At 39.5% G+C, this 26643-nt stretch overlaps 1 protein-coding gene across 8 annotated transcripts in view; it reads right to left on the bottom strand.

The window, feature by feature from the left end:
- Positions 1–1795: 1795 nt before the first annotated feature.
- BOD1L1 (biorientation of chromosomes in cell division 1 like 1) overlaps positions 1796–26643 on the bottom strand; it is a 79668-nt gene continuing 54820 nt past the window's right edge. For 4 of the 8 annotated variants that reach the window (XM_023742789.1, XM_023742792.1, XM_023742790.1 and 1 more), the window contains 14 exons: positions 25699–25759; positions 21476–21546; positions 20790–20874; positions 18990–19069; positions 15117–15201; positions 14665–14738; positions 13309–13384; positions 13193–13227; positions 11865–11910; positions 9067–9116; positions 8886–8970; positions 8316–8469; positions 5766–5906; positions 1796–2432 (listed from right to left, as the gene is read on the bottom strand). In XM_023742789.1, coding sequence (XP_023598557.1) covers positions 2315–2432; positions 5766–5906; positions 8316–8469; positions 8886–8970; positions 9067–9116; positions 11865–11910; positions 13193–13227; positions 13309–13384; positions 14665–14738; positions 15117–15201; positions 18990–19069; positions 20790–20874; positions 21476–21546; positions 25699–25759 — 1161 coding nt within the window. In that variant the 3' untranslated portion in view covers positions 1796–2314. Of the gene's footprint in view, positions 2433–5765; positions 5907–8315; positions 8470–8885; positions 8971–9066; positions 9117–11864; positions 11911–13192; positions 13228–13308; positions 13385–14664; positions 14739–15116; positions 15202–18989; positions 19070–20789; positions 20875–21475; positions 21547–25698; positions 25760–26643 lie in introns of those variants that run through there. The other 4 variants (XM_023742786.1, XM_023742787.1, XM_023742788.1 and 1 more) reach the window with 4 other exon arrangements.

Genomic DNA, 26643 nt, shown 5'->3' with positions numbered 1-26643 from the left:
GTTACACTGATAGCCATTCCTAATTAGGGTGCTTATGGCAGGTCTTCTTTAGCAAGTTGTGGTCTTTAAGCCCAGGTGGTAGGAAAGAGACATGGAGCTAGGAAAGAAAGGACTGTTGTCCCAGATTAGCAACTTCAACAACGGAATAGCCATCCTTTGTGAGCCACATCACTTTCAGTCATGGGGCACTCTGCTAACTTGATTGTCCCAGCTTTGCTATGGGGAAAGCAGATGGACTATTCGTGTTTCTCAGTGGGTTAGTGGGTGAAAGCTACCAGCATTTGGGCTGGACATTTCTCTGGCAAGCAGGACTGTCCTGTGCATTGTAAAACATTTGGCACTCTTAGCCTTCTTCCTTCTACTAAATGCCAGTAGTACCAAATCATTGCGACAACCAAGAGCTTCCAGTCTTTTCAATGCCCCCTAGGGGGAGCTATCTCCTCTACATCTGGGTTTGAGAACCACTGGCAGTTGAGTGGTCCAGCTGATTTCCCCATTAGAAAATTCTTTATGTAGTTCCAACCTTTGTTCAAATTTTATTATGAAAGGCATCATCTCCTCCCAGCCCAACTACTTGGTACCTATCTTAGGCTATGCTCAGAGCAGATGTTACATGAAGTCTAACACTGGTTTCACACTGAGAATGCATTTTAGGGATGCACTCCTGGTGAAGCAACCTAAACTGGCCAGTGAAAGGATTATTAGTCAAAGAATCTAGGGCTTAGGACCTAATCTGATACAACCCTTGATGGACTTTAAGCCACATCTCTTTAGATTTTTGAGCTTTGGTTAACACTCATCTCTATCAATGAAAACAAAGAACTCTCATGTTCCTTGTCTCTGAGGTCCCTTGTAGATCTAAAATTCAATTACACACACATACACATATATAGAGAGAGATGGAGAGAGAGGTCATCACTGCTCATATTTGAATGTCAAAATGCAACAATACATCTAAGATCAACTAAGGGAGGAATTTTAAAATCCAGAAAAAAAAATTCTTACTACTTAAAATTTTTGGGAAATATTTTATAATTTATATATAAAATCTCAGTAAGAAACCATGTAAAATGACAGAAATATCCATCTTACATTAAGGTTCAAAAAAAAAAAAAACCAAAACCAAAAAAACAAAACCACACACATCGAATGTAAATTTTAATTATAAAACAAGAATATGAACGAACCATTTAAAATAATCTCAATTATTTGGCAACTCATCACATCATTGCAAGAGACAAATTTGATCTTAAGAAAAGTTTAATCTTATGAAAAACTTAAAGTTGGACAGTCTGCTCATACGGGAGATAAAACATGTTTAAAAAAGAATCTGGCAATAAAGCCAGTTTCTATCCTGAAATTACTGTGTATAAAACAACCTAAAATCCTGAAGCTCCGTAGGTGGGAGGGACCTAATCTTCAATGCATTTCTCTTCAGGAGAGATGGAAAGAGTGGGTGGCAACCGGGGCCTAGCAAGGAGGAGGGGAATGAAGGCCAGCAGGGGATTCTGCTCCAGGTGGCGGGACATGACTCCATCTGACCCAGGCCCCTCACGTCACTAGAGCTGGGCGTGAAGTCACAAATGTGAATATAATCTAAAAACTAGTTACATTCTTAAAAAATAGTCACAATTGTGGACAGAAAAGCAAAGGAGAGCCTTTCTTTAGCTAAGCTACTTTACTTGGAGACATGCGATGAGATTCTGACTCTCCTGCCAGATCACAGGCAGATAGTTACAGGGCAGGCAGAGTCCTAGAAAATTCCCTACTGGTGACTGCATAGCATGTAAAACCCTTTCTTATTTAAAAAAAAAAAAAAAAAATAATAATAATAAAATAAAATAAACATATATATAGTAAAGTTCACAGATAAGTTTTCTCTGTAAAATAAATAAAGTGTTCGTTGATTAGCATCATACATAGAGTAAAATACAACCTATTTTTACATGTTTATATACTGTACACAGATGACTAGGGACAGCTGGTGCCTGATGGGCTGCAAGGGTTTGCCTTAGAGATGTGTCACACTGGGGAATCCCGAGTTTGAAATGTTAAAATATACAACTACTTTGTTTGGAGTTGAGATACAAAGTAAACTTATTTTCCTTTATCTGAGAGAAATGTACATTAAATCTTCTATGAACAATAGTTTATAAAGCTATTTAAAACATAACAAGAAAAAGCTTGCACCTAGGAAATTACAGCACATGCATATCCTTTTCTCAGTTTAAAAACAAAACAGCTTCTGGCCCCCAGGGCTCCCCCTTCCTCTCCACTGTGTTCCTCGACAAGCCGGGGTTGGTAGCTGTCAGCATTACCGCTTCGCCTTTTTCACAGGGGCTTCCTCCACTCTCTGCTGCCCTCGTGTCCGCGCCCCTGGGGGGCTGGCTTCTCTCTTGCGCTTGGTAGAAGGGGACAGCTGTGTCTTTGATCTGCATTAAACAAAAGTCAAAGCAATGGTGAGAGTTAAAAGCAGCTGCAGCAAATAATTCGGGAGTTCCTTAAAAAAATTGAAGATTTTTGAACTTGACAACCAAGAAGATACAACTCGGGTAGCGTTTACACAGGAGAACGAAGGTATAAAGAGCTTGGGCTAGGAGGCTATTTGTGATAACTTCCTACACAAACACAGGGAACTGGAGGGCTCGTTCTAGCTCTACCGTACTCTGGGTGTTGACCTTGATCAATCAACTTTTATCCCTGGGCCTGAGCTCCTTTGTCTATAAAATAAAGAGATCAATTGCCAGTCCTACCAATATACACACTATCCCACGTTGAAACAACTAGCAAGAACAAAACAGGATTCCAACCTAGATCTGACCAAGTACAAAATTATGTTTTGCAGTACAGTATTATAGAAAATTGCTGGCAAAGTCAGTAAAGGCAGAACAATTTTAGGAAAGCCTTCCAGCCAATTTCCCTGCTACCAGAGTATCCCCTTTCTCCAGGCTGCCATTAGAATTATTTGTCTAAACTCCTAGTTTACATATACACTTTATATTTATATAAATGTATATTATAACATATAATTGTATTATAAATAATAAAATTTAAAATATAAAATTATAAATTATATAAATATATATATATATAAAATAACCCCTCTTGGCTAGCTGATGCCTTCAGGACGAAGTACCAGAAGTACCATATTTTTATGCAAATACATGCATTATGTTTTTTGCCAACAGTGCAAACCCCTTGCAAATTATTTTCCTAGGCATGCTACGCTCATAATATATGTGGGCGTGTTATATGCGGAAAAAATATGGTAATCCAGAGAGTAACACACAAAAGTCCTTTATAATCTGCCCTCACTTTTTACACCATCCTGGACTACAGTTCTTCCAAAGTATTCCCATTCCCCAATCGCATTGTGCCCTTTTACATCTTCATGTTTTGGAACATATGGTTTCTGGGAATCACCCCATACCTCCCCATCTACCAAACTTCATTTTTAAGCCTCAGTTCAAAAGTAATTCCTCCTGAGAAAGCCCTTCCCTGTTTGGAAATCCCACAGCACTTTGTATCTTCATCACCCACTTACCGCTGTGATTTATCTGCTGTGTTTTTTCACACTGCAGGTTACAGCCACTATTTTAAAACAACATAATAAGAGAACACAATAGAAAACACCACTGGTATCACATCTACAAGGTTTCTCTGCTTTAGTTACAGAAACATGAATGTGAGCACCAGCTACACTGTAAAATATAGTCTCCTTGTGTCAAAAAAGTCTGAAAGTCATATACACATCTCTCCCATTAGACAGTACGTTTCTCCAGGGCAGCTGAGTTTTATTCTTTTTCCTATCTTCAGTGCCTAGTACAATGCCCAAACCATGGGTGGTGTTGTTAGGTGTTATCGAGTTGACTTCGATTCATAGCAACTCCATCTGACAGAGTTGAACTGCCCCCATAGGGTTTCCTAGGCTGTAATCTTTATAAGAGCAGATCGCCAGGTCTTTCACCCATGGAGCCGCTGGGTGGGTTTGAACTGCCAAGCTTTTGGTTAGCAGCCAAAGTGCTTAAGTGTTACACCACCAGCGCTCCATAACACATGGTCAGCAAGTATCGAAGTTATCAATGAATGAAAAGATTCAGTCAATTAAAATTGTAGGAGATGGAGAATACATATTTTGCTTATTGTTCTTTTGACAACAAAAGTAAATCAACTCAAACTGAGTAAAATATTGTTGCAGATGATGTAGTTTTGGGATAATATTACCTACGCAAATGTTGAGAACAGCTGAAAAGCAGTGTTTGTTAATAACCCATTTCAAACTGTGTCCATGGAAAACCACAGCCCCTAAATGAACACCTGTTTACTAAACAGATGCTGAGTGCCAGTGTCCCTAGAAGCCATGGAGTAGAAAGCCGAAGCTTTGAGCCAGATTGCTTCTTCCCAGCTGTGTGTTGGCAGGGCAGCTGGGCCGTTTCCACCAGAGAGTGTCTGTGACCAGTAGCACCTGGGAGCCTGTTAGAAATGCAGAATCTCAGGCTCCATCCACCCAAGGCTTACAGAATCAGAATCTGTATTTTAACAAGAGTCTCAGGTGATCTGTCTGCACATTCAATTTTGAGAAGTAGGATCCAGACCACCTTTCTGAGATTCTTCCCCTAATATATAAAATTAGGATAAACGTTATGTTCCATGTTCCTGTTTTTCTCCCATTGCAGCTGAGTCGATTCCGACTCATAGCGACCCTATAGGACAGAGTAGAACTGCCCCGTAGGGTTTCCAAGGACTGGCTGGTGGATCTGAACTGCCGACCTTTTTGGTTAGCAGCCAAGCTCTCAACCACTGTGCCACCAGGGCTCCAAGTTCCACATAGTGAGGGATAAATGAGAAAATCTACGTGAAAGGTGCCTGGTGCTTTCAGTTTCCCTTCTATAACATGGAGATAATGCATACAGACATTAAAGTATGTTGCAAAGATCACATGCAATAAGAAATGTCAGAACAGGTTTTTTATACCGTGAATTCTTTTGTTTTTTGATGTCATAATGTACAGAAAGTAAGACAAGTGCCTGAACTTAAGGAAGAAACTTACAGTTCAGGAGGGGAAACAAAACTAATACACCTAAACCAATGGCACATGCCATTCTCAGCTGCACAGTGCTGATGGGAAGTGCAACAGAAGGGGAGATGATGAGGGGCTAAAGCAGGCAGACGAGGCATCCTGAAGAAGCTGGGCTTCGAGGACGGGAAGGACCTGGTCTGCTGGGAAGATGGTGGCGAGGCTGTTCCTCAAGAAAGGGCTAGCATAAGCAAAAGTAAAGAAGCAGGACTCAGCCCAACTGGTGGGAGCAAGAGATGGACTGAGCTGCAGAGGGAGTGCAAGCTGGCGGGTGGCTGGTCTGAAGCGGGCACTGTACTTCGTTACCTTTTCTCCTCGCTAAAACTAGGTCCTATGGTTCTGGGCTGTCACATGCTTTACCATGCAGTGCTGATTTAATCAAGCCCTGAGATCTACGAGCACTTGGAAGACGCATGCCTTGCCTCAGTCTTGGTGGACGGGAGTGGCGATGGAAGGCTCACAGGTGTCAAGGACAAGCCTGAGTGGGAGGGTGTGTGGCAAGGCCAGGCTGGTGAAGCACCAAGAGGAGACTTCTGTAGCCCTGTCTCTTCCTCTTGGAAAACAATGATCCCAAAAGACCGTTATGTGGTGAGACAAAAATCTTAAAGGAAATTAGGAAGAAAACATTACTGTATCAAAAATAGTCTAAGGGGGTTAAACATGATGTGAAGTGTAAGCAGGGACTTACCTTCCTAATGGGGGAGATTTACTAACTTTTTCGCTGGTGGATAACTTCTCTTTTGCTAATTTTTGGCGATTTCTGGGAGAAACTGTTTCTGGGCTGCCAAGTTTGGATGTTGCACGTGCAGATGGCTCGCTATGATGCTTTCTGAAACAGATTATAGAGACACTGGGCAATAGGTAGGTGGAATGGTAGCACTGAATACTCCAGTCCCTGGGACTACTTAGAAAGGCCGAGGCTCCTCATGGGTGAGTTGGAGCAATGCGGCTAAAGCATTGGTTGGTTTTGGTTGGTTTCCCTGACTGTTGCTAATAAATAGATCTTGATGTCATCCAGGACTAACTCTGCTTGCATAACTCTGTCTTTGCTTTTACTGTGTCTGATATTTTATTGTGACTTAGAAAAAGATGAAACTGGAAAACAGAAAATACACTGGCTGACGAAATGGAGATCAATCTCAAAAGAGCTCATCAGAGTAGAATAAGGGGCCAAGATTAATAAAAACATAATTCACAAAGCTAAATGTCAAGGCCCTGAAACTGGATCCCAAGAGTCAACTGCACATGTATCAGATGAAGGGATCAGACTTAGCAGCAAAAATCCTAAGAAAAAGGATTTGTTTAGTTGGTGTACAGTTCAATCTGAGACAACTCTATGATGCATATTGAAGCACAGAATCTACAAAGGAAGATGGGGACAATCTTCTTCTGGATTCATTAGATCACACTTGGTGCAGAACATTTGCTTCTTAAACAGCAAGGATGAGGGGGCTTAAAATAAGAAGAGAAGATCTGGAAGCTACCCTCAAATGTTTAAGAGGAAGTTACCTAGCAGCTCCCAAGAGTAGAACTAGAACCAAGGGTAGAAGCTACAGGGAGGCCAGCTTCTATGGAACCCAAGGAAGAGAACTCTGAGAAGGAACTGCTTTCCCTGCTACCGAGTATGTGCAAAAGCAGGAAGACTGTTTAGAGGAGCTGCTGGTACAGTGATTCAGGCACTGACGGGTTAGTCAGATTAGATGATCGCTGAGACCACAGCCAATCCCAAGAATCTGAAATTATGAAGACACAAACACCCTGGAACCAATCAACTGACACCAAAGAATCTATACTAAAGAGTAAAGGATCCATTTGTGAATAAAAAGTTCCTAAAATACAGTAAGAAACAGCATTGACTGTAGAACTATATAAGTCAAATAAAATTTATTTGTAAAGAATGAATTTTAAATGGCAAATCTAAGCTGCTTTTAGACACTCACTCGAAGATGGCTAGGAAGGCTATGGAACTTCCTCTGAGGTGAGCCCTACTGTATGGGATGATCTCACCAGGAACGTTTTAAGAGGGAGGTGGTGGTGTTGGTGGAGTGTTCTGCATCAGAATACAGAGGTGCTGGGCTCTATCTATCAGGAGGAATCTTGATTCTGTGACTTCTCTTCTATTTGAGTTGCCCCACCTAAAAAGCAAACATGGTATCACCTTACCTTAGCCACGTGAGCACCTAAAGTCTTTTGGCTCTAAAATCTGACTCTTTGAGAAATCAAAACCATGGCAAAAAGGGTTAATAACGTACAAGTTTGGAGGGATTAGAAAAGGTACTTTTACTATACTAGAGTGATAGGTGTTAATAAGTGATGGTACTGAAATAAATATTCCTGAAATTTTGATTGATTTGGATAATGAAATAACAAAAGATGATACCAAGATTAACAGCCTGTAAATCACATTCAAAATGGAAAGTATTCTTGCTTTGGAGGTTACTATTAGGATGAAACTATATAGTGATGCAATATTTCTCAAAATGTGCTGTGGGGAATACTGATTGGTGTTCACAGGCTTAGTAACGGGTACAGTGGTCAAATAATGTTTGTTTAAACAAAGGTAGGCAAGTTTCTTTCCTTTAGGACTTTGGTAAGCCCTAAATAAAGTAATGTACACCGTAACCTTCTAAGAAGGGGAGAGAATTCACTGACATCCCTAAACGCATTTGACCATGGTACTATTTTCCCAGAGGCTTCTGGCTAGACTAAGGTTTGGGAGAACACAGTTTAGGAAACATGAAATTGCCATTTATGTAAGTCAAAAATGGTCGAATATGGGCAATTTCATACAATCCATCAACTACAAAGCTCTGGTTAGATGCATCTTACAACAGCGATGCGTGTGCCTGCTTTCTCTCTTACTAGAGTTAAGAGTATGGAACGCAGACACTGTGTTTTATATATCTCTGTATTCACCCATCATGCTCGGCACAATATCTGAGACACAGTAAATGCTCAACAGATAGTAGTAAAGGAACTGAATGGGTCCACCCAACAGACAATTAAATCCTGGCAAAGATTCTGAAGTGATCCCAAAAGATGGCTTAAGATGGGAAACATTCTCCAAGAAGAAAAAAAACATCAGAGGGCTGAGAGCAAGTACTCTCTGCTGAAGATAAACAGAAAGGAAACAGCTTACACTGTGGCATAAGAAAGGATAATTCCACAAAACTCGAAGGAGTTTTCTGATGGAGAAGCTGGTGAAGGTCATTAGAAGCTCTTTGTTGCCCCCTATTACCTCTGAGCCTCTGACCTGGTGGTGGATCTTGTGGTGGCTCCTGAGGGTTCATCTTCCTCCTCCTCTTCCTCTTCCTCATCAGACTCCTGGTCTTTCTTGTCCTCGGCTGCATCAGAAACTGACTTCTGGCGTTTTCTTTCTGGCTCTGAGGATTCTGTTTAAGTAGAAAGGTAACACCTGGATTGTACAATTCCCAAAGACACTTCCAAAGGATAGGGTCACAGAGTTTAAAAGAACTTAAGATGCAACTTGGAGGTAGAAGTGGTTTTCTACTTCCTTTATGTTTCAGCACATCCAATTCACAACTGTTTAACTTAATCTCAAACATGTTTGGGATAGTTTACTTAGGCGGGTCACAGCCAATATCATGAAAAATTCACACGTACTCTGGGAAGCATCTGGGATGTACAATTGCTGACATGGGATTAGAGCCATTTCACACATATTTACATAATATGAATACTAGCTGTACCCCACTAGATCTTCCCTCATTTAATGAACAACTCTTTAAAAGAGGATTTTGAAGCGTAAGACTGTAACTAAGAATGTGCTCAAAGAACTGAGTTGTACCAGCATCATCTGAGAGAGTGAGAGAACGCTTGGGCTTTCTTCCCCTTCGACGCACACTTGCTACTGCTTTTTCTTCACCATCATCCTAGAAGCAACAAAATTGAAGGTGAAATGGCACCAACTGATCATTTACTAAGTTTAGGTGTAAAGGAAACATTTTGATAAGAAAATCAACACTTACATTACTTATGCTTCTTTCCTGTAGGTTAGCTGTTTCTTTATTGGACTCATCTTTAAGAAAAGGGAAATCTCTGCATTAATACTTTGTTGTTGTTAGGTGTTGCTGAGCTGATTTCAATTCTTAGCGGCCCTATGTGACAAAGTAGAATTATCCCATAGAATTCTCTAGGCTGCAATCTTTATGGGAGCAGATCACCAAGTCGTTCTGTCACGGAGCTGCTAGGTGGCTTCAAATTGCCAACCTTTCAATTAGCAACTGAGCGCTTAACTGTTGTGTCACTAGGGCTCCTTATTTAATACTTTCTTAGTGTAAAATTAAATTTCATCAGTCTAGCTTGTTGTCTATGCATGCACCAGTGCTAATTAATGCATGCTTATATAATTTATCATTATTTTGTCTCAGTCAAGCAAAGTAAAGCAAAGTAAGAGTCAGAAAATCTAGCAGAGAGCACATTAGAACGCAAGTAAGGATACCAAAGTTTTAGTTTCAGATTTACCACCAGTAAGCTGTGTGATCTGGGCAAATTACTGAAACGCCCTGAGCCTCAGTTTTCTCACGTGTAAAATAAGGAGTTGGGTTGGATCGCCTTTATGGTCTCTTTCAGCTCAAATGGAGCTGTGGTGGTGCAGTGGTTACGTGCTCGGCCGCTAACCAAAAGGTCGGTGGTTTCAATCCACCAGCTGCTCTGTGGGAGAAAGATGTGGCAGTTTGCTTCTGTAAAGATTACAGCCTAGGAACCCTATGGGACAGTTCTACTCTGTCCTATAGGATCATTATGAGTTGGAGTCGACTCGATGGCAATGGTTTTTTTTTTTTGGTTTTGTCAGCTCAAATGTTCTTGAACCCAGAAAGGGAGGAGAAAAGGGCCATCTAAGGAGCACCCAAGATAGACCAAGGAGGAACTGTGATCAGGATTAGAGACTTCATTTAAATCTCAATGTAAATAAACCTCCAAGTATTACAATTCCCATTTTATAGTTAGGGAAATGAGGCTCAAGTAACTTGATTTAAGTAACTTGAGGGTCACATAACTAATAAGTAGGGTGATAGCTGGAATTCTTTCGACTCCAATTGCATATATCATGGTAATGAAAAAAAGTACATATTATAAGACTGTAGGTTGTCTATGCCTATTCTTTGTATATTTGCTTTGTGTAGATGTCACAATTTTCTGAGAATGCATCTTAGAAAGAAAAATGAAGTTTAGTTCAATGGACTATTTGAAGTTAAAACTACGGGGATGCTTGTCAACATGAAAAGTGTGGTAGCTGCCCTCTCCTGCAATTTCAACAACCTAACGAAGACAGAAGAGTTAAACCAGTAAAAAGGCCAACAAAGAAGGAGCTTGTCTTAAACTAGTGATTATTATCCAGATTCAGAAAAATAATGTCAAATAACAACCCTAAAACATAATCACATCACTGTAAAAGCATGTTATTACTATTTATAAAATCAGTGTCTTTAAAGGACACTCAATTTTATAGGGATTTCTTGATATTGTAGAGATTTAAAATATTATAAAGGCATGAATGAAAACTGGTTAAAAACCAAACATAAGTAAAATCTCTCCACTTAAAAACATAAACAAACCTTAATTTCCTAAGAGACGAGGAAAAATGAAGTATAATTACAGAATCACATATGGTTAAACGTGGAAAAAAAAAACTTTAAATGACATATTTGCTTTATCTTGCTGGTCAGAATACATACTTTTCTGATCTGACTATGCAACTAATTTGATCAAAAGAAGTTGTCACATTCATTTTGTTGCCAAAGTCTGCCCTTTAAAACCTACCAATGAATCTTCTTGCTTTTATGTCACAGATTTTAAACCATGAAAATAATATATACACTGTTACAAATCTGGAAAATGCATACAGCTGTTAACAAATAATCTGGAACGCACTCATCATTCCACCACCTAGAGAATCATTATCAACATTTTAGTATATTTTCTTCTCCTTGGAATAAGGACAAAAGTACTTAAAAGGATCCCATCTCTTGAGTCCTGGGAGCTGTGAGCTGCACAAGCTGCTTTCTAAATTGTTATCCCTCTGAGAACACTAGACTCTTGAATGGGATTTGAGTCTTCCTGGTAACAGTGCCCATTCGCCAGGCTGATCCACTGCTTCCCTTAATATACCCATAAATTATGGCATGGACGTGGCTGCATAAACTACTTCCTTGGATGGAATGCTTTTGCTCTTTCACTTTTGCTGCCATCCCCTTCCTCTATGAAGGCTGCCCAGGCTTCCTGAGCCTGCAGTGAGAGTTCTGTCATCATGGCCTCTGTGGCTCTCTGTCTCTGTCACTGGCTACTCAGTTGGCATTTACTGCATCACCTCTTGCTTTTTTCCTACACATCTTTCCTCTTGAATGAGGCTGTAATCCCCCTGAAGACAGAGGTTACTTTTTATACTTTTATTTTAAAACCTACATTTTATTAATTTTCTTGAATCCATAAGGAATTCTCATTGTAAGAATTAAATGGGCCAGAAGGGTATTCAATGAAAGTTAAGTTTTCCTCCCAACGCTAAAGCTCAGGCACCCAGCTCTCCTCTCCTGAGGCAACCAGCCTTTCCAGGGCTTTTGTTTCCTTCTGTTTCAACACAATACTTCTTATATTAAGGCTGGCTCAGGCCACAGGAAAAGCCAACAGGGAGAGTCTTTCCTGGCTATAAGGACAACAGTTTTTACTGAGGATGCTTTGTACTACAATGAGAAACAGAAGGAAACTCTAAAAACTTCCCCAACAGCCTGCTTCCCTCATACAACAGAAGAATGCTGTAGGTACATACCTGTTTGCATTATTTTCACTTTACTGCTAGGTGGAGGTTGTTCTACCTAAATTGAAACAAAACAAAAAAAAAATCGAAATTGGCAGTTTATCAATATCACATAGAAAAGTAGTCAACAACGTAAGGAAAGTTTAGGGCCTCTATTTATTACGTATGGAACCCCTGGGCGGCACAAATGGTTAAGCACTGGGCTACTAGCTGAAAGGTTGGTGGTATGAACCCACTCAGAGGTGCTTCGAAAGACAGGACTAGTGATCTGCTTCCGAAAGGTCACACAGCCTTGAAAACCCTATGGAGCAGTTCTACTCTCCACACATGGGGTCGCCACGAGTTGGACTAGACTCGATGGCAACTAATAACAACAATTTATTGTATAGCTATAATATTTTCCGTAGCTAATTCAATATACCAAGCAAAAACAGATCTTCATGCTTCTGAACACACAGCCCGTCCACAGTGAGAATCAAGGCTGCAACAAGACTCTTTCCCAGCAACCTGCTGCCATGCCAGGGATGAGCACAGGAGCAATGCAGCATGGCCCACTGTGGTTAATACTCCCCAACTCTGCAACCACTTCACATGCAGTAAATGCATTCATACCTAGTGCTCTGGTTTTGTGGTTTTATAACAATCCTCTAAGTGGGGCAACCACCTTATAGCCAAGGAAATGGAGGTTCCAGAGGGTCATGTGCTTGGCCCAGTGTCAGAGATCTTGCAGTAAGTGGCAGAACTGCAGCCTAAATCCCATTTGCTTTTGGGAGGTCAGTGGACATATGCTTATTCTCATTATAATGCTGTCATCAAAATTAATCCAATAAAATCTTCATACATTGATTTCACTGGGTTTATACTTCAGGGTCAAAGGTAAAAATGGTTAAAAAGATAAAGTATTACTGAGGATTTTCCTTTATTAAAATCAGCTTATGCTTTATTACAAAAAGGAATTTTTTGTAAGTAGTAAGATGGAGACATATCAGAGATCTTCATAAAGAAATCGATTTAAAAATAACATAAAACAGCTGATTTCTATACTTTAACCAAGAGTGACCACAAGAAGATACGACCCTATATAATTTTTATATAACCAAACTCATGAGAGAGGATAGAATCAGAATGGAGAACAAGTAACTCATAGAATTGTTTATATGAAGACATCACTAATCAAAACATTATTTGAATGGTTACTCAATGTTTTATTTAAGGAAGTCTTTTAAAGCTTTTCAAATACTTTGAGAAAAATAATATAGTTCAAAATCCTAGATATTGCAGTATAACTTTCTGATCAAAAGCAAGTATTTCAAGAGTTTTCATCTTTCACAATTACTTACAGTGACAATGCCAGTGTCTGTTTTGGAGTCCTCTTCTAAAAAACAAAAGCAATCTCACTTAGAAAATTAGCTTGAAAATTTCTTGTGTGTGACCTGAAAACACATCAAATACCTACTTGTTTTTAACACAGTTTCTATAGGGTGTTTACGAGGTCTTCCTCTTTTCCTTTTAATAATTACAGGCTGATCTTCCTAAGGGGGAAATAAAAAACAGTCAAACAAAACAAACAGCAATAAAAAATGTTATTCTCTGTTATATAGTTTATATTTTCTCAAAGTGAGATTTAGAGTCCCCTCCTCCTTGCTGTTGTTAGCTGCTGTCCAGTCAATTCTAACTCATGGTGGTCCCAGGTGTGCAGAGTAGAACTGCACCCCAAAGGGTTTTCTTGGCTACAGAGCAGTTCTGCTTAGCCTGTTTAATGGAAGCAGACTGCCAGGCCTTTTCTTCCACGGTAGTGCTGCGTAGGTTCGAACCACCATTCTTTAGGTTAGCAGTCGTGCGCAAACCATTTGCACCACCTAGGAACCTAGAGTCTCCTCCTAAGCGGCTCAAATCACAAGCTTTGTCACTTAAAAACTACGTGACCTTTGGTTAGTGCTTCACTTCTCTCACTGCAGTCCCCTCACCTGATAAATGGTGGAAACAGTAGTATGAATTCATGGAGTCCTGAGGACTATGCGATAATGAGACAATGCAAGCCAGCCCTCAGTAAGTGGTAGCGTTTATTTCTGCAATAAACATAGGCCTCCAGTGAAATTCAGTTTTCATCCAAGTTAGTTGTGACCAAAGTTATCTCTTGTAAGACAAAAGGAGTCCACTGAATTTCTCACACAGAAGCATGAGAAAACAAGAGTTTTTTGTGCCCTTAAAAAGTTGGCAAACTCAGTGTGGTTCATGGAGAAGAACTGCCTGGTGTACGAGGTCAAGGTTGTTTCTTTGGATGATTGGAGCTCTGCCTCAGGCTGCTATGATTCTCTGCCCTACTGGGCTCCTCTGCATATCTGAATGGGCCAAGGACAGGCAGGGCTGGGCTGGTTCTGTCTGCTCCTGCGCCTTCCCAGGCGCCTGCCTCGTGACCCTGGGTCCCATTAAGTACCCCTGCTTGCCTTCTGCACCCCTGCTGCTGCTGCTCTAATTTCACCCCATCAGGCCTCCAGTTCTGGGCCTGGCATGGCAGTGCTAAGCTGTTAGGGCAGGAACCCGACATTGCCACTGATGTAGTGCTTTGGGCTGATTCTGTTTGGCCATGACATAAGTAGGTCTCATACAAATATATTGATGAAATGAAGAGGAAGAGAACAAAATTAATCATAATGACATTGATAAAATGCACTGTGTAAAATGGTGTCCCACTGCACTAAAAATAAAAGAGCACCATCAAAAGTACTGAAGAGAAACTTAACAGTATCTAATGCATTTGTTTTTAGTTCTTAAATAATTCTGAGCAAATAAATAGGAAACAATTTCTTGCCTCCTGAGATTTTATGTTGTCATCTTCATTTTGCTCTGTCTTTTCACCAGTAGCTTCACTGCTGCTGTATTCATCTACAGAAAAGGGAGGGAGAGTCATTTCACTGCTGGGGACCGAGGCCAGCCTCCATCGCTACGACAGCTCACCAAGGTGACTTACGCACTCACAGACATACATGTGCAGACACACTCCATTTTCATGCCCACGCCATCAAAATTCGTAAGACTGAGTTTGGTCAGCTGCTAAGTAGCACTCTTTGGGCAGAACAGGAACCAAATGAAAAATGATTCCCAAAAGCTTATTAAGCACCCGAGTACTGTATTATAAAAGGAACACAAACGTGCAAATCTGCCTGCTGAGGTTTCGGTGGGTGAAGGGTGGTGAGAGATGCTGACTCTTTGAATGCTTAGTTATTTCTCAGACTAATTTATCTAAGTAGATGTATTACTCACCTTTTTCTTCCATGGCCTTTGAAATACTGCTGTTTGTCTTACAACTTGCTGTAGACAGTTCTTCCAAATCACCAGAGCTCTCTTCCTATAGAGAAATTGAACAAGACAAGAAGCCTTCTTTCTCAAACTTAACACTGCCTACACTTGCCCTTCCCCACATTTTCTTTTCTATTTCAAAAACAATGTTCTAGTTGTCTTTTAAAATTGTTCACTGGAAAATGTTTTTAAAGAGTAACTATTATTGCTGCTATGGAGACTATAAAAACAGATAAGAATTCTGAAGACAGAAAACCACGAGATAAGGTTCAACTACAAAGTAACAAGGCTATTATTTTTTTTCCCTGCAAAATGGAACTGCTCTTCTCCTCCCTCATCTTGGGCCTTGTCTTTTCCAGAGAGACTCCAAAGCGAGAACTGATGAGAACTGGCAATGTATTTTTTTCTGTGTGGGTGGTGGAGGGGAGGGACTGGGGAGAAGGGATAAAGAAGAAGGCATCAAAGAGAATTCAGCTGAGCTATTTAGAGCAGTGCTCTCTCAACAGTTCAATCATTCACCCTGGAGTCCCTGGGTGGTGCAAACAGTTAACAAGGTCATGAACAAGGTTGCTGCTAACCAAAAGGTTGGAGGTTTAAGTCCACCCAGAGGTGATCTACTTCCAAAAAAGCCACTGAAAATCCTATGAAGTGCAGTTCTACTCTAAGGCACATGGGTCACCACAAGTCAGAGTTGACTAGATGGCAACTGGTTTTCTTAATCATAAAGATTTTTTTTTTAATGATATTTTATTGTGTTTTCATTGAAGATTTACACAGCAGTTTAGTTTCTCATTCAACAATTTCTACATAAATTGTTCAGTGATATTGGATACATTCTCCACAATACATAACATGAACTTTCTCACTACTTCAGTTCTGGTTGTTTCATTAGTCGCAAAGATGTTTTGAGCATGAAATGCTACAATGTCTGTATTATAATTTTCCTTATTTATGAACAGAAATATATTCTCCTGGTTCAAAATTCAAAAGGGTCTATAGTGAAATGTCCATACCGGACTTTCCTTCCCAAAAGTAATAATCAGTGTCATCAGGATTTGGTGTAACCTTTCAGGGATTTTATAGGGAGACGGACATTCACATTTCAAACAGTCTTAAATATTCTGAAGTTTTTGGCCAACTTTATATCAGATATAATTAGATCCTTATTCTTTTTACTTAGTAATGAGGCTGACAAAGAGCTTCTGTTATTTCCTAGTAACAGAAGTGTCAGCTCAGCCATTTTCTTATTATTTGTTTGTGCCTGCATTATAAACTTTATCTTATGGTTTCTTTGTGGGAATCTTAAGCCAGTGTTTGTTTTGGAGGGGTTAATTTAATTAAAACTAGGTTAACAGACTGTAAATTCATCCAGTTGAGCATCTGAAACCCATAATAAAAAAAATACTGAAAGTAAAAAAAATAAGTGAGGGGATCATTCAAATCCTCTGCATTGAGGAACTCACAGCTTTCCTTAAGACCCCTTGAATATACTATGTGACCATGACCAAGACATCATAAGGACAGCTTTCAGTGATGGCACCAGTGTCAATCTATAGATTAAATATTAATAGAGCTTAACTTTTTTTCTTGTTTTTAGATAAAAAGGAAGTTCTACCGTTTCTTCCTATACTCCACTTGTGATAGTACTGGTGTAGAGAATGCAAGGCCATCCCATTTGGGAAAGCTGCAGAGCTTCTCCTGAGCACCCGATTTGCTTTGACATCATCAACACTGAGGCTCATGCTGCGCTATGGTTTTCGGCCTGAAACCCCTTGAAGTGCTGAGTATGTGTGTGTGTCTGTGGGAAGGGGCAGGCAGTGGTTTTGGGGGGGTCTCCTGCCTCATTTCAGACAGAAGAGCTCCATTTTTATCTGTTCCATATACTTGGCTGAAGATGTACTGCCCATAGGTTTTCAAACCACTGGACTAGAAGGCATTTCCCTTTCCAAGCTGGTTCATTCAGAGCCACCACTTTGGCTTCTTAAAAACTTGATTAGATTCCAGTGATAGGCATGTGATTCACTGTTTATTGCCTACTCTTATTTTTCCTGTACTTGATTTTTTCACTTACTCAATTTCGGTCTTCTTTTAGTCTTACCATACACATTTTAGAATGATTTTATTGCTTTTAGAAAGTGATAAATATTTATTATACAGAAAACTGTAACAGAAATGATAAAATCACCTCCAACTGTTGTTGTTAGTTGCAGTTATTTGGCCTCTGAATTACAGCGGCCCCATGCACGATGGGATTGGACTGCTGTGATCCACACAGTTTTTACTAGCTGATTTTTGAAAGTAGATTATCAGGTCTTTCTTCCTAGTTTGTCTTTGTTTAGAAGCTCTGCTGAAACCTGGTCAGCGTAACAACATTCAAGCCTCCAGTGGCACAAGGGTGGTGGGCTGTGCTTGAGGTGCACTGGCCGGGAATCAAACCTGGGTCTACCTCACAGAAGGTGAGACTTCTACTACTGAACCACAAACGTCCTCACTCCCAACCTACTGTCCAAAAATTAACATCATCAACATTAAACGTAACATTAAATGGATGCTGCTGCAGACATCTTTCCATGAAAGAAAATACTGATTTATGATATTGAAAATATTACCGGTGTATTAAATTTTTAATAAAAATGGCTAAATTACATTTTTATTTCAATTTATCATTAAAACACTTACATGAAATTAAAGGGAAAATAAAAAGATACCCCCTACAATCTGTATCTCTGCTAATCTAGGAGTAGTGTTCTTAGGATTTTTGTTCTGGAAAGGGCAGGGGGAGGGATGAGGTTACAAGCCTGTTTCTTTCCTTGGCCACAAGCAACTGAAATTCTTAAGAATATGTTACTTTATCTGTTTGGCTGTTAAACTTCTTTTTCCATTTTTTATTTAGTTCAGTTATTGGGGGAAGAAGAGACTCTGAACTGGTTTCGTGAACTGGAAGTCAGCTGCATATATTTTTATAAGCTGACTTAAGCACTTCCAGAACAAAGTGGTAAAAATAAATTAAGGAAATAGAAAGAATGAGGAGATAGAGGTAGTTTGGAAATGACAAAGAGAAGTTATAAAAGTGTTGAATCTCAGAAATGAAAGACTACCCAAGAAGAGATTTATCTGCCAAGAAGTGGGGAAATCTGAGGCTAAAACAAGAGAGAGGACTGGGGCAGAAAAATGAATTTGTGAGATACTCCGCTAAGTCACAGGACAAAAAATAAAGATCATAGGAAAAAAGGACAACCTATATTTTAGGGAAGGAGCCCTAGTGGTACAGTGGTAAAAGCGGTCGACTGCTAGTCAAAAGGTTAGCGGTTTGAACCCACCAGCCACTCTGTGGGAGAAAGCTGTGGCAGTCTGCTTCCATAAAGATTACAGCCTTGGAAACCCTATGGGGCAGTTCTCCTCTGTCCTATCAGGTTGCTACGAGTCGGAATCAACTCAGCGGCAATGGGTTTGGTTTTTTTGGTCTGGATATTTTAGGGGCAAAGGATAAACTAGAAAGGAGGCAGAGTATTAACATTCTTAAAGCAATGTGTATCACTGTTTTCAACATCTGGGTGAAAGCATGTCTGTAATAAAGTATATCACACTTTGGAAAAAACCTAAAGAAGTCAATAGTAAGACTGAGCAAAAATGTAAGCAAGCAATGATTATATCTATACTGTGAGATTAACAATCCTCCAGCTTAAGAATTATGAAGTACAACATTATACACCTTTTATGATAAACAGATTATTAGAGATACATAAAGTAGAAAAGATACTAGGATGAAAAACAAAGTAAGTATTCACAGTGATATAATGAGGTTACCCCCAAAACTTAATTTGTGGAAAACAATACCTTTGCATCCTGTGGCTCAGTTTCCACGCACTGCCTCTGTGCAGCTTCTATTCTGGAATGCAGGACACCGGGATTATCATCTGTAAATCAGTTTGGACAGAATAACAAAGGAAAAAAAGCTAAATGAAAAATGAAATGCACAGTTCTATTTTAAAACAGCCTGAGACTTCTTTACTAGACTTGTGATCCACTGAAGATAGCAGTTATTCTAAATGTGTTCATAAGCTCCTGTGATTTGAGCACTGAACATTGGCTCTTGGCCCTGGAAGAGTCAGAAAAAAAAAAAAAAAAAATCCCCAAGTGCTTAAATGACCACAGCCAAGTAGCAGGTTCTATGGAAAAAGCATAAGGACACACAGAGTTCCCAGACACTCTTTACCTTCACGTTCCTGAACAAGTTACCACCTGAGTGGTATGGCTTACAGGTGCAGCTTAAGACCACGGGGCTTTGGAATCAGATTTACTTTACTTTACAGTGAAGTCACAACCTCTCAGAATCTTAATTTCTTTATTTAAAAGTGATGATAACACCTAATTCACAGGGTTATTGAGAAGATTAAGACTGTATATAAAATACCACAAGTAGTACCTGGATATAGTATGAACTCTATAAATTATAAAAACATGCAAAAGCTAGAAAATGAACAAAGAAGACCAAAGAAGAATTGATGCCTTTGAATTATGGTGTTGGCAAAGAATACTGAATATACCATGGACTGCCAGAAGAATGAACAAATCTGTCTTAGAAGAAGTACAGCCAGAATGCTCCTCAGAAGTGAGGATAGCGAGACTTCATCTCACATACTTTGGGCATGTTTATCAGGTGGGACCAATCCCTGAAGAAGGATATCATGCTTGGTAAAGTAGAGCGTCACTGAAAAAGAGGAAGACCCTCAACGAAATGGAATGATACAGTGGTTGCAACAATGGGCTTAAACACAGCAACGACTGTGAGGATGGTGCAGGAGTGGGCAGTGTTTCATTCTGTTGTACAAAGGGTTGCTGTAAGCTGGAACTGACTCAATGGCACCTAACAACTAAAAAGGGAAATATTTTATTATCCATTCTTTTTCACTTATTCATTCAGTAAGTTGTTGCTGTTGGTAGGTGCTATTGAGTTGGTTCCTCGTGAGTATTTCAGTAAGAATTTACTGAATTTCTACTTTGTGTCAGGTATGAAAGTATACAAGTTTCTGCACTGTCCAACACGGCAGCCGCCAGTCACATGTGGCTATTTAAATTTAAATTATTTAAAATTAAATACAATTAAAAATTCAGTCTTTCAGTCACATTAGCCATATTCAAGCGCTCAGCAGGCACACGTGGCTGGCGGCTACTGTACTAGACAAAGCAACTAGAGAACAGTGCCATCAATGCAGAAAGTTCCATCAGATGGCACTGTTACAGACCATGAGAAAATCAACAGTATGGCGCACAGAGGGGTATTACATGAACGTTTACAAAAATGTTTCAGTAGCTCTACAGGGCGTCTATCAAGATAGAAAATACGGACCTCCACAGCATCTGACTGGATCCCAGGCCCATATTACAGAGGAAGCCTGGGTTTGTGTAATTTCCAAGGGTTAGGTCTTCTGTAGGGAACAATATAGTTTCTAGATCAAGGTCCAGAAAGGACTCTAAAGGGGTTAAGCCAGTCTGAAAATAAAGCAGTCTCAAGAGTTGTGAAGTAAACAATTACTACCCTCAAGAATTCTCTATGTTGTTTGCCCACTACTTTGGATGTGAACATAGTATGGTTTTCGGAGATATCTAAAACAGAAACATATGTATTACAAATACCCAGCTCATCGTCTGAAGAAGGATAATGCTTCTTTCTTTTTCTTTTAGCCACATGCCTTTCTTCCTCTTGGATTGAAATTTCAACCTAGAATTAAGAATGGTCATTTTAAAGGCAACAGAATCTAGATCCAAATCTGTTAAATGGGGACACATTAGCTTCTAGTCTTTGGAATGAATTTATACCTAAATTAAAAAAAAACCTAGAATAATACTTTTGGCATCTAGATTTCAATTTGACTCATTTTGAAAGTTTGAGTCTTTTCTTTGGATTTGAATGTAAATCCATATGAAATATCCAAATGTGTTTCTGGCTACCTACTGTATTTCAATAATTCTAAAGCATATGTTTAAAAAAATATTTTTTATTTTAATAGCTCTGAAGTCAAGATATGTCTTACAATTGATGGCATGTTATAATTTGATAGTGTTTTTCTCCTTCTTAGTAGTCTAGTAAATAATGGTGCTTCTTACAGTTGACAAAAAGTGGTATATAAAAATTTTTTGATTGTATAACATGGACATGTTCAAAAAACCTTGGGACCTATGAAATTATAAAAAAGTGATATGGAGAATCCTTAATACAATATATATACACATATATATAAAGAATGAAAGCCCTTCTTTATGCACAGGTAAAAAGACTATGTATAAAACATTAAATGCTTGAATTTATCATGAAAACGCACCTCTTTAAGATTTGCTTCAACACTGTGACCTCTTACAGCTTCTGTGTTGCCTTTTTTGCCGTTCGAAATCTCTATGTAATGAATGCAAAAAAGAAATGAAAAACTTAAATATTTATTCTAAAAGTTTCTTTGGGGAGGGGAGAGGAAGGATGGAAACTGGGTAAGTAACTTTACTGACTACCAATATGTACGAAGAAACTCTGGTGGCGTAGTGGTTAACTGCTACGGCTGCTAACCAAAAGGTTGGCAGTTTGAATCCACCAGGCGCTCCTTGGAAACTCTGTGAGGCGGTTCTACTCTGTCCTGCAGGGCTACTATTAGTTGGAATCGACCCGACAGCAACGGGTTTGGTTTATTTGTTTTTTTTTTTTTTTTTTTTTTTTTTTTTTTTAGTATGTACAAGGCACTGCAGTAGATGCTTTAAAATGGCTCTTCACAGGTTCCTCATGATAGTAGATTCAGGTAAGTTTCATCATCTGCATATTTTGACGTGAGTAAATGGGGCTCAAGGAGGCAAGTAATTTGTCTGGGGTCACATGCTGACTTTAAAGCCATGCTTCCCCCTAGTTCATGTAGCAACACAGTAGTAGGAAGTGTCCAAGGAAAACAATGAGATACCACTTTAGAGTCATTAGATTAGCAAACATTTACAAATCTGACAACACCAAATACGGGTGAAGGTGTGCAGTGACAACTGGTATGCTGCTAGGTGACAACTGGCTCCTTCAGTAAAGATGACCATACGTCTATTAACCCAGCAACTCCACACCTAGAGATATGCGCACTCTACATATGCACTAGGAATTGGGTATAAGATCACCCACGATAGCACTCTTTGTAATTGGGAAAAGTTGCAAAAAACCTAATGTCCACTACCACCAACAACAAAAAAATAACTGTGGAATACTCACACAATGGAATATTAAATAGCAATTGAAATAAAGTAACTCATTACCAAACTTGTTACCACTGAGTCAATTCTGACAGCCATAAAAATCAGCATGACTAAATCTCAGAACATAATGCTGAATGAAAAAATGAGAGGCAGAAGGTTTATATGTGAAATCCATTACCTAACATAATGCTACATATTGCTTATGGAAATGTACACAGCAAATGCAGAATAGTGGTTCTCTTTGGAGTGGGATGGAGGGGAAAGAGACTAGGATTTGGGAGGGGTATGATGAGGATTCAACTGTAACATTTAAGTTTTAATATATGACAAAACTGGGTGACAGGTATATGGGTGTTTATAATTACCTCTGCTTTACTTTTGACTGAAATATGACACAACAGGAATGTTCAGGCTATGTACAAGAGATCTGACTCCTGAGAGAAGACTCATGCAAATAGGCCACACCCAGTTTGCTACCTAATTGAGATTGCCTGTCAGAAGCTAACACACCTTACAACTGAGTACTTAGCACAGAACTCCTAGACTTCTCCTACATATTAGACGGAGCTATTTTAAGGCAAACAAACAAAAAAACCCAATAACTATTTCACTCATGATGACTCCATGTGTGTCAGGGTAGAACTGTGCTCCATATGATTTTCAATGGCTGATTTTTTGAAAGTAGATTTCCAGGCCTTTCTTCCAAGACACCTTTGGGTGGACTCAAACCTCCAACCTTCTGGTTAGCAGGTGAGCAGATTGTTTGCACCACCCAGGGACCTCATACATACATATATTTTATTGTGCTTTAGATGAAGTTTTATAGAGCAAATTAGTTACTCATCAAACAATTAATACACATTGTTTTGTGACACTGGTTGCCAATCCTGCAATGTGTCAACACTCTCCCCTTCTAGACCTCGGGTTCCCCACTTCCATTCGTCCAGCTTTCCTATCCCCTCTTGCCTTCTCGTCTTTGCCACTAGGCTGATGTGCCCATTTAGTCTCATACATATGGCTGAGTTAGGGGTATTAATGTTTGTTTATGGGCCTGTCTAATCTTTGCTGAAGGGTAAACCTCAGGAGTAATTTAAGTACTGAGTTAAAAGGGTGCCCAGGGGCTATACTCTCAGGGTTTCTCCAGTCTCTGTCAGACCAGTAAGTCTGGTCTTTTTTTGTGCGTTTGAATTTTGTTCTACATTTTTCTCCAGCTCTGTCTGGGACCCTCTATTGTGATCCCTGTCAGAGCAGTTGGTGGTGGTAGCCGGGCACCATCTAGTTGTGCTAGACTGTTTGGTGGAGGCTGCAGTCGTTGTGGTCCATTAGTCCTTTTGGCTAATACTGTCCTTGTGTCTTTGGTTTTCTTCATTCTCCCTTGATCCAGATGGAATGGTTCCAGTGGAGTATCTTAGATGGCTGCTCACAAGCTTTTAAGACGCCAGATGCTACTCATCGAAGTAGGATGTAGAATTTTCTTTATAAACTATGTTATGCCAATAGAGCTAGATGTTCCCTGAGACCATGGTTCCCACAGCCCTCAGCCCAATAATCTGGTCCCTCAGGGAGTTTGGATGTATCTATGGAGCTTCCATAACCTTGCCTTGGACAAGGTGTGCTGGTTTCCCCAGGACTGTGTACTGTCTTACCCTTCACCAAAGTTACCACTTATCTATTGTCTATTAAGTGTTTTTCCCTCCCCACCACTCCCCTCCCTTGTAACCATCAAAGATTGTTTCTTTCTGTGTGTAAATCTTTTCATGACTTTTTACAGTAGTGGTTTCATACAGTATTTGTCCTTTTGTGACTGACTGACTTCACTCAGCATAATGCCGTACAGATTTATCTATGTTGTGAGATGTTTTGCAGATTCATCATTGTTCTTTATCATTGCATAGTACTCCATTGTGTGTATGTACCATAGTTTATCCATTCATTTGCTGACGGGCACTTAGGTTGTTTCCATCTTTTAGCTATTGTGAACAATGCTGCAATGGGTATGCGTATGTCTATTCGTGTCATGGTTCTTATTTCTCTAGGATATATTCCTGGGAGTGGGATTGCTAGATCATATTATATTTCTATTTCTAGCTTTCTAAGGAAGTACCATATCGTTTTCCAAAATGGTTGTACCATTTTGCATTCCCACCAGCAATGAATAAGAGTTCCAATCTCCCCACAGCCTCTCCAGCATTTGTTATTTTCTGTTTTTTTAATTCGTGCCAGTAATGTTGGGGTGAGATGGTAGCTCATTGTAGTTCTGATTTGCATTTCTCTAACGGCTAGTGATGGCGAGGATTTCCTCATGTGTCTGTTAGCCGCCTGAATGTCTTCTTTGGTGAAATGTCTGTTCATATACTTTGCCTATTTTTTAGTTGGGTTGTCTTTTTGTTGTAGAGGCGTTGGATTTTCCCACAGATTTTAGAGATAAGACCTTTGTTTCCCAGTCTGTAGGTTCTCTTTTTACTCTTTTGGTGAAATCTTTTGATAAGCGTAAGTGTTTAATTTTTAGAAGATCTCAGTTATCTAGCTTATCTTCTGGCATTTGTGTATTGTTAGTTATGGTTTGTATCCTATTCATGCCATGTATTAGGGCCTCTAGCATTAACTCTATTATTTCTTCTATGATCTTTTTAGTTTTTGGTTTTATATTTAGGTCTTTGATCAGTTTTGAATGTTTTTGTGTATGGTGTGAGGTATCGGTCCTGTTTCTTTTTTTTACAGATGGACACCCAGTTTTGCCAGCACCATTTGTTAAAAAGACTCTCTTTTCCCCATTTAATGGGCTTTGGGCCCTTGTCGAAGATCAGGTGACTGTAGGTGGATGGATTTACATCTGGGTTCTCAATCCTGTTCCATTGGTCAATATATCTATCGTTGTACCAGGACCAGGCTGTTTTGACTACTATAGCTGTATAGTAGGTTCTGAAGTCAGGGCTTTACTTACCTGAGGCCTCTTTCCTTTCCATATAAAGTTAATGATTAGTTTTCCCATCTCATTAATGAATGCTGTGGTCATCTGGATCAGGACTGCGTTGTATTTGTAGATTGTTTTGGGTAGAACTGACATTTTCACAATGAGGGACCCCATATTTTAAAGCAAGGCACCACTTGGAGGCTGTATGGACTTAAACAAGTACCTTGACCTTGCTAAGCCTGATTTCCTCAACTACAAGTGTGATGCAGTTAACATTCACCTTACTGGATCACATGAATGAAAGCAGAGAAGGTATGCAAGATAATCGGCATATGGACTGGCACATGGAAGTCACTTAACAAACAGTAATTATAGTTAATATTAAAACTACTACTCTGAAATTCATTAACTTACCTTCTTTGTCATAAGGTTTGCTAAGAATTTCTTCATTTGTTCTTGAGTCTGAATTTTCGACCTAAACAAACAACATAAAGTTTTATTTATGAACAGTACCACAAAAAACTTGAAGGCAGGAAAAAAAAAAAAGGAAGGTAATTTACATAATCCGGCTGTTTGCTTGCGCAAATGCCAAAAGGAACTGAGGTACAGAAGCGTAAGGGCATACAGCATCTTCCTTTTCAAGAAGTTTCAGTTTAACAAATTATCACCTCACTGTATTTACTCTGTCTTTAAAATAGTTACAGCAACAGAGTAGGAAATAGGAGAGACAAAAATTTTCTGAATTCTATGAATCCCCTTCCCATCCAAAAATCCCTCTTGATTTTGTTTAAAAACTGTGAAGGATTCTGCCATAAGATTCCCTGTTTGTTGCAAATCTTGTCAATCCTACTTTATTGTTTACTGACGGGAAAGTCTCAGACTATCCTGTTGTTGTTAGTTGCTTCAAGATGACTCCGACTCATGGCAACTCCATGTACGCAGAGTAGAACTGCTCCACAGGGTTTTCAATGCTGTGACCTTCTGAAGGCAGATTGCCAGCCTTTATTCCAAGGCACCTTTGGATGGGTTCTAATGAGGGCTTTGAATCCCTGTTGAGAATTTTCATTTCCACCCCAGATACACTGAATCAGAATCTACATTTAACAAGATCCCCAGCTGATTCTTATGTATAATACATTTGAGAACCACTACTGTACTAGTGGTTCTCAGAATTGGTCCCTAACTAGCAGCATTAGTATCACATGGAACTTGTTAGAAATACAAATGCAAATTATCAGCAGGGGTTTGAAGCCCTGGTTTGAACCTGCAACCTTCTGGCTAGTAGTGAAGTACTTAACTAACTGCACCACCCAGGGACTCCTTCAGACTATCCTACAACACTCTAAATCTTAGCTACAG

The sequence above is a fragment of the Trichechus manatus genome, unplaced genomic scaffold (assembly GCF_000243295.1).
Source record: "Trichechus manatus latirostris isolate Lorelei unplaced genomic scaffold, TriManLat1.0 scaffold00218, whole genome shotgun sequence".
Classification (NCBI taxonomy): domain Eukaryota; kingdom Metazoa; phylum Chordata; class Mammalia; order Sirenia; family Trichechidae; genus Trichechus; species Trichechus manatus.
This window is presented reverse-complemented; position numbering and strand designations above follow the sequence as displayed.